The 9,307-nt window shown below is 32.2% G+C and overlaps 1 protein-coding gene across 1 annotated transcript; it reads left to right on the forward strand.

Moving 5' to 3' along the window:
- The first annotated feature begins 3,879 nt into the window (after positions 1–3,879).
- Positions 3,880–8,447, forward strand: LOC139499908 (ependymin-related protein 1-like). Its single transcript, XM_071288540.1, has 5 exons — positions 3,880–4,234; positions 5,309–5,419; positions 6,056–6,131; positions 7,180–7,451; positions 8,011–8,447. Exons 1-5 carry the CDS (start codon positions 4,085–4,087, stop codon positions 8,056–8,058), a joined length of 657 nt encoding a protein of 218 aa, XP_071144641.1. The 5' UTR covers positions 3,880–4,084; the 3' UTR covers positions 8,059–8,447.
- The last annotated feature ends 860 nt before the right edge of the window (positions 8,448–9,307 follow it).

A 9,307-nucleotide genomic window follows, 5' to 3' on the forward strand; every position in this document is an offset into this window, starting at 1 on the left:
AAAAAAAAAAAAAAAAACAGCGAGATAAAAATAAATGTGAGTATAAAAAAAGAAACAACCACACGTCTTTATTAATCTGTTCTGAGGCACTTTCACCATTATTGCACTATTTCGTGTCGGTCAATCTAGCTGTATCAGTGGAGGGAGCAGGGATGTCCACAGAGAACCACTGACCTCTGGGGCGGAGCCAGTCATTTTTAAAAGGGGAATCCAACCCAGGATTGGATTGAGGGGGTCCACCATATGTCCCCACTCAAAAGCATTTTTCGTCAAAAAAGAAGATTTCGGAGGTCTCTGAATCCGCCACTGGACCGTCAGTAGGAAAACTGACAATTATATGGTTCACCTACTTAGACCAACCTTTATCGAGACCATGATGGTGAACTTGACTACCCTTAGTATAGGTCTTCAGAGATAATGGTGTCTGAAGCACTCTGGAGTCGAAATCATACATTATATCATCTACTTTGTCAAATGAATTTGCTTAAAATCAAATTAATTTATTTAAATACATGTACAATAACTAAAATACACTCGAATATATAAAGATTTGTCATTATGTAGCAAGATATGGGAACTTTGCAACCCATATTGTTCACTTGGTTTGCAGAGATAATGAAAACCATAAAATGTTTTTTTTTAATCATTTTTCAACTGAAAACTTTAACAAAAAAGACAAAAAAATAGTAAAACTGAACATTCAGACTTTGTGTCTGTCCAACAACCAAACATTGCATTGAACATCAAAAACCTGGCAAAAAATGAAATTTGTTATATTCGTCACCTCAGTAGGCCGGCGCAACATGGCGGTTACACGTTATTACAGACATTTATCATGAAGAATGACAAGAATGCTTATTTTGAATGATCTTCAGAAAGCACAAAGTTTAACATTTATGCGAAAAAGTCAGATAGAATAAGATATAATGTTTTGGGGAATGTTGGGGTACAATGTATTATAGGTAGAAATAATGTCTATTCTATAAAATTTTGAGATTAATCATGATTTTACTTTTAAAATCTGTAACTAAAGGATTTCTTTATATTGTACACGGGGTGATCGTTCATTTCTTTGAAAATGTTGCATCCCCTTTATTTTTATATGCTCATTTCATTACTGGTCTCATTGTTCTATTTCAGTGTATATAAAGTGCGAATCCAGCTAGTTCATTTTTACTGTTATATGCGGGTATGTCTATTGTAGAATAAAGGATCATGGGAAAACTGTATTTGTTTATGTTTTGAAAATATCAAGTTAAGTGATTTGAAGATAAGTTTTAACATATTTTCATTGTGATATGTCTTTATAATATACAAACATAGCATTAAAGTTCAAATAAGTGTTATTTAATGAATGGCTATTATCTATTTTGAATTTATTGAACCATAAAACTAATTTTTGACTCTTCACATTGAATAATCCGCGAAGCGGATTATGTTAAATGTGAAGAGTCAAAAATTAGTTTTATGGTTCAATAAAATCAAAATAAATTATTGCCATTCATTATAAATAAAATTCTATCAAAAATAAGGCTCAAAGAACTTTTTATATTATTTATATTAACAATAACAACGTACACACATGTTGGCGTATGAATACACAACGTCAGAGTGGGCGTGTCGCCATCAAAATTGACAACATTGAAAATAAAACTAATAATTTTATCCAATCAGAGGACAGTAAAAACGCCAAATTTATTTATAAAAGCATCATAATATAGCATATCGATTATTGAAAGCGATCCATTTTAGCTATAGATGCGATGAATTATCACTGTTAGTGCAGTCATTATTAATGTAGAATTTTCAAAGATGCGAGGAATTTTTATTGTAGAATTATGTGATAAATGCACTTGCAACAAACGAAAAAACTTAGTTGATGACTTTAGGATTTATGATACATGTATTTTCAAATTGAAATACAAACTCCTCATTCATTCTTCATCAAATATATAGCTTTTCAAACTTGTAACAAAAGCGATTCTCAAAATGAAAAATTCTAGATCCGCGAATGGATACTACCGCAGAGGTAAAACCATACACATTTGGGTTATTGAATTGTACACGAAATGATTGCTACAATTCATTTTTGTTGATTTTAGACCCTTTGGAACTCTATGTGGGCTGTTTCAGCAACTAGACAAAAAATCCCCATACTAGATACACGGTTAGATTCAACGAATCCCAAATATCTATATTAAAGGACTTTTGTCTTTAAATTTGGACCCCTCAAAATTGAAAAAGGGACCAAAAATATAAAAAAAATGCATGCATCGGATACATTTGTTAATGAAGGCATGACTGTAACAATAGGATTGATATACACAAATATCTTATTCTGGGGGTCTCATTGGAAGGGGGGGGGGGGGGTTCTGATCCCGGATCCCGCTTACTGTTTTGGCAGATTCCCGTATTCCGCTTATTGTTTTGTCAGATTCCTGTGTCCCGCTAGACTTCATTTCTCGTTTTTCACGACACAATCATTTGACTTTCACCTGTCACGCTTGCAAAAAATCGGCAATCCGGCGTCACGCTTATACCCAAATGCGACCCACTATTTTTTTCTATTCTGAATCATATTAAGCCCATTATACATATATTAAAAAAGTAGTGTGGATTTTTTTATACCTTTTTATCCCGTCTCGTTTCATTTTTGAGCCATATATAGATGTCGTATGTGACAATGAGACAACTCTCCATCCGAGTCACAATTTATAAAAGTAGACCATTATACGTAAACATACGGTCTTCAACATGGAGTCTTGGCTCACACCGAACAGCAAGTTATAAATGGCTCCAGTGTAAAACCTTTTAAACGGGAAAACAAAGATTCAATCTATATCAAGATGTACGTAATTAGTGGTGAAGTGTCATGGAAATGGATAAAAATAAATAAGGATAAAGATCCCTATACGCTTTATAAGAAACTAAATGGAATACATTTGAAATAAATGTTATTTCTATTGAATTTATTAGAGTGTTTTAAAACCAAACTTTCCTCCGTAAGTTAAATTTTATCAAATCTTTCTCTTACTTTATCTATTGTTTGAGCAAGTCGGCTAAATTAAGGCCTTACAGCTAATTTCATAATGCATGCAAAGCAAAACTTTGGTTGGCTTGCTTGCTTTGTTTGTTTAATTGTTTATACAAACTTTGTAAATAAGATTGACATTTTTAAACAATAGGATTAGGCATATGATAGTTTAACCTGTATTTTTAATATTTGAATTAAATTGGGTGTTATCATAACGATTATCCAATAAAAGAAAAACAAGCAAGTCAACTAAAGTCTTGCTCTACATGCTTAAAGAAATGAGCTGTAATAGATAAAAAAAAAAATAAAAATTATACAGTGAAAATGCACCGCATATACAGTACTAATGATTCGCTCCACAGTAAAAATGAAAGAATAGTATCATTATTCGACAGTAAACATGACTAGCATTACGAAATCATCATAGTGGAATTTAGTTAAATATGAAGAAACTGAATGACAAAACATATTCTACGTTATACAACTTTATTAATTGTATTAAAATGAATATTTTGTACTGCAACAACATCTTACCTGTTAGTTATAAAGCACCTGCACGATCTGTTCGTGAAATGTCATAAATATTCACCTATTTTGGTATATATTTCAAAGCTGGATGGCTTTAGGCGCGATAAAACCCCGCTCGCATCTCTTACTTTGTTTTATTAGTATTATGTATTTCTGAACATATACATTTTAACTAATTTTCTTCATTTTCTTCGAAAGTAAAAAAAAGTTCGTCTGTTTATTTATCATTCTACATTAGACATTTATGGCATATACAGTAAAAATGATATTTTAGGATCCGCACTTTACATACACTGTATTTGGTTAAGTAAAAATATTTTAATTTTGTTTTCAATTTACAAAAGAAGTAGCATGCAGTACAAAATGCTAACGGTTGAAAAAATAGGATGCTCTTGTATTGAATATTGTTACTCACCTGGAACTAACACCATGTGACTAATCATAAGACATTTACCTGCATTTCTAAAAATAGAACCAGGAAAAGATAAACCGGGTCGATTCATTAATCTGGCAATACACAAGATGGTTAACATGTTGAGTGTACTCCTAGGTTTGCTTGTTTTCACAACAACTCCAACACAGACATCAACATGTTGTTTACCAACACAAATGGAAGGGATATTAGGTTTCTCAAGCGGATACCAAGTCAAGGATAAGGGTTTCCGAACAGAGGTACGTTCCTTATACACAGGTAGTTGTGGCATACCCCCTCTTTTTGGGACATTATTGAAAAACTTATTTTTTTGAATATTAGCCATACTCGAAAACTAGCCAAATACATTGTACAGGCATATTCTAATAGACGAAATTTTGTTTACAAATAGCTTAATATCTATATATTTTTATTTTAAAATTAATTAAAGGTTAACTTTCGTCAACAAAAAGATAATTTCATGAATAATTTGTTATTTTGAAGAACGTGATATATTGTTTTGAAATTACTTAATTTCATTTGAGGTGACTTGTAGGTCCATTGGGCCGGGTGTATTAATATTTATCATATATTGTATTTTTATAATCTGTACATATTTACACATGTCACTATAATAAATAATTTACTTACTTACTTACTTTATTCTAAACAAATAAAATTTCATTAGCACCGTTGCATTTATACAGGTGGGATAAGGTAAAGATATATATGACTTGTTTCTTTGGAAAATCCATTTCGCGAAATTTATCTTCAACACATTGGAATTTACACTATTGTGCGGCGATACAAGAGTGCATGTTTAACTAAATATAGAAAATAAAAAAAATTATCGTAAATAAATAACTTAAAATATATCTTGGGATACACGTCTCTATTGTTTTACCCAAACACGAGTATTATTGTTTCTAATTAATCTGTCTAAATTCCACTAACCCTCAGAATGGAAATTTCAAAACAGCGGCGAATCCAGAAATTTTCATAAGTGTAGGCCCACTGACTTCCTAAGAGGGGACCCGCTTCAGTCATGCTTTGATGATTCGATATAATCAACCAAATTTTTCGCACAAAGCCCCCCCCCCCCTCTTTTTAAACCTGCCTGTGCACGTGTGACATATAGTTGCTAACTGTAACGTCGTCATTTGGAATCTGGTGGAAAGTTGTCTCATTGGCAATCACAGCACATCTTTCGCTGTGACATTTTTATATATGTCTAAGTTCACTATTTTGCTTGACGTTTACTTAACGTGCGTCAATTAGTATTAAGAGTTGTGTTATACATATCATTATAATATTCACTAATTTGTAATTTTCAGGCCATGTTTCTACTTGCATATGATGTAAAAGGGAAAAGACAGTCCACTCTAGGGGAGGGAGTAACTAATGGAATCAAATTTCAAACTCATCAAATCGATGATTATGCGGCGGTAAGTACAAATAGTAAGATATAGATCGTGGCTTTGTTATTATATAAAATTTGACATGTTGATTCTTCTATAGTCTATCGGTTTTTTTTTTCTTATGTTTCTGCTGGTACACGACAAACATATTAAACGATGATTAAATGAGCTTGTAAACAATTTAAAAAAATGGACATAAAAATCCTTAGAGAAAGCCACATGCATGTAACAAATTGAAGAACAAAACTGTGTGGATATGGCTCTGGTGGACTGAGTAAATACAAAAGTTGTCTCATTGCCAATCCACACCATCTTTTTATTTTTATGCAATGTCCGTTAGTCTTTTATAGTTAATGGTATGTATGAAACGGGTGCGTTAGTGTCCTTCTAGACCAAGTACAGATTTCGAATAACTAAGATCCAAGTTAAGCAACGTCTATTCGGTAATCTTATATATCAGAAAGATTATAATTGCATGAACTTAGACTTAATTATATAAGCGATACGCGACGCAAACAACATATCATGATATATTCTAGTTGAATTTATGAAAATCATTAGCAAATATTATGGAATTGTTTAATGTTAATTGATAAATAAAATCGTCATACTTTTTAACCATATTTCTTTGAGATATATTTTAAAATTCATATTTTACAACAGGGCAAGCAGTACACCGTGACAAATGGAAAGTGCGTTATTGTACCTTTAAAAACTGAAATGCTTTATTGTATTCCATGTAAGTATGTTGAATCTTAAGGAAACAATCTTTCCCCGTGGTACCATATCACTAGTGCGATCTATAGATATAAAGGAAGATGTGGTACGAGAGCCAATGAGACAACTCTCCATCCAAGTCACAATTTATAAAAGTAACCCATTATAGGTTAAGGTGTGGTCTTCAACACGGAGCCTAGGCTCAAACCGAACAGCAAGCTATAAAGGGCCCCAAAAATTACTAGTGTAAAACCATTTAAAAGGAAAAACCAACGGTCTAATCTATATAAAGAAAAACAAGAAACGAGAAACACTTATGAACCACATAAACAAAAGACAACCACTGAACATCAGATTCCTTACTTAGGACAGGTGCAAACAATTACAGCGAGAATAAACGTTTTAATGGTACCAAACCTTTATTTATGGATTAAAATGTTTGAAGAGTAAGCTACTCAGTCTCCATATTAATGTCCTACTTTAATTCTTTTAACTTGTTGGGGCTGCACGTTATATTCAGCATATTAAATTGAGAATGGAAATGGCGAATGTGTCAGAGACAACAAACGAACCAAAGCGTAGAAAACAGACCACATTACGGCTTGTTTGACATGGTTACAATTGTACCCTCTGAAAATGTTTTACTGCAATGGCTTTGATATATTTCTACGTGGCTATTTTAGTTCTGAAACAGCAGAACTATAACTAGAATCACAAAGAATTATATCTTGCCTTAGTGGTACATAGCAGTATGTTAATTACCCAACAACTACAACAAATATGTAGGCGCTATATTCCGTCTTATTTTGTTTATTCGAAAGTTAATTCCTATAGTTTAGTTTACATCGATTGATTGATTGTTAGTTTGCACAAAGTCCAGTGGCAAATATTTCATGCATGTTCAGGAAGACACATAAGATTGAAAGATGTCTGATGCATTTGTCCAAGCAAGATCTACTCCATAAATACATTTCTACAATGTACACATTTTTGTATGTGCTATACTTAAATCCATTTTACCCCAGCGATTTTGATGTGTTATTATATATACTTAAATAATTTTTCTCCAGCTGATGCAAAGCTGCTGAAGTCGACCTTTATTGGATTTGATGACAAGAAAATTGATGTGGACATGTACATGTTCACATTCCAAGGAGCCACTGTAACTATGTCCGTCACAAAAGACACCTGTGTACCTGTATCAGAACACGTCACATATCCAAATGTATTAGTCGATGTTGGTTACATGGGAATGACCAGTGGTATTAAAAACACTACCGTCTTTGATATCCCAAAGCCTTGTCAACAGGTTGGACTTACGAGAATTCCTCATGAACAAAATGCAAGTATTACGAAGACCAGGGTGGTTTTTGACAACCTTGCGTCTTAACTACCCTTGAGGGTCTTGCTTGCGCGGTTGGTATAAGCAAGTTTCATTGAAATGACAGGTCTACACTAAAAATAAACAAGTTACAAAAATGGATTATGATTTATAAACAAAATATAATCAGATATTTCTCCTACTCATTCTTTCTGTTTAGTCAAATACAATACATCAACTAATAACGTGATTTAAAGAATCATATCTTAAATCATCTGGTCTTAATGGTGTAGAAGTTACCAACCACAGGTACTATAGGCCTTCAACAATCAGCAAAACTCATACCAAATGAATAGCAAGCTGTAGCAACAGTTATAGACACTAAAATGACAAACGTTAAACAATTCTAACAAGAAATAGCCAGGTCTAACGTATTTACAAAACAAGCAAGGTAACCGTGTAAAACACAAGGGAAAGAAAATTGGAATTGTTTTAACCAGTCAATTATTTTACATTTTTCAATACCAAAATGAATGTTTATTGTAGAGTAGTTTTAAGTTTATGTTTAATATTTTTACAGGATGTTGAGCACTTGAGACACAGAAGACATTCTCCTATGTTCCTTTAACCATCTTTTTTTCCCTGTGTGATGAATCTCCGTGTGTTTTGTGTTAAAATAAACTTTAATTCAACAAATGAATATATCTCTATGCTATTTTTTAAAGAGTTACTCAGCTTTGTCTGTGAAGAGTATGCTTAAAGATTTTTCTAGCTTAGAAGAGGAAAAGTTAGTGTTGTAATATTGAAATGGTATACCCCTTTATTGTTTGTTATCCAGATCTGTCCTCGTACATCTTAGATTTAACATGTTGATGGTAAAATGTCCATATAATTTATAGATGGCTTAAGCTTTACTCTTGTTTTAGTTTGCAACTTTTAATGACAAATAAAGATTGACTTTATGTATTATTTAGTTTGCCATGAAGTATACCAAATTAAAAAAAATATCCGTCTTCAGTTTATTTGTTTCTATTTAGTATCAAACTTTTTAGGTGAATTTACAGCTACCAGAATTTTAATATGTATTTCTCAAGCATGCAAATTGATTCAGATTTGAAAACAAAATGAATAAAGGACATGTGGGTATACATCAATAGACAGCAACTAATCAACAACAAAATAGTATACAGGTCAACATAGAATCTTCATCACTAAACAGATGTCTATACTATGTCAAAGCTCTAAACTGCTCCATATCTTATATTATATACCCTATTATGGATTTGTAAACATTATACCATATTTTATCCCGTATACATCAATCATAAAATTTAGATTACGGAAATGACAACCTCTTGCAAGAGTGACTTTAGACCATGCAGGAAGTAATCTTCTTTTTGAGTTGTAAACATTAAAGCCGTTATCAGTGAGGGAGAAAAGGTATATTGAGGAATGAACCAAACAAAAAAATATACATAGAAAGCAATTAAGCTTTGAATACAATATAATAGATTGCAAACAATACTAACCTTTCACGTTTTTTTGGTTAATATGAGGATGTTTACGGAATGCTCAGAGTCTGCTGATAAGAAAATCATGCCGTTTTGTACACTGAAATAATTTGTCAGGGGCAGATCCAAAAGGGTTAAGTGTAGATAGTTAATTATTTACCCACATTTTATCTGAATAAACATTTGGTTTGAAATTGTCAAATGATTTTCTTCATTTTTTACAATTATGGATCACTTTTCTTTCGACTTTGCAGTTTTTCAGATTTTATACAGCAATGTATGTCAAGTATTGCTTTCAAACTAGAAATCAACAAATTCTACCCTTGTACCAGATTTTTTAATTGAACATCAGCATATTCATAACCT

Source organism: Mytilus edulis, chromosome 13 (assembly GCF_963676685.1).
Source record: "Mytilus edulis chromosome 13, xbMytEdul2.2, whole genome shotgun sequence".
NCBI lineage: Eukaryota > Metazoa > Mollusca > Bivalvia > Mytilida > Mytilidae > Mytilus > Mytilus edulis.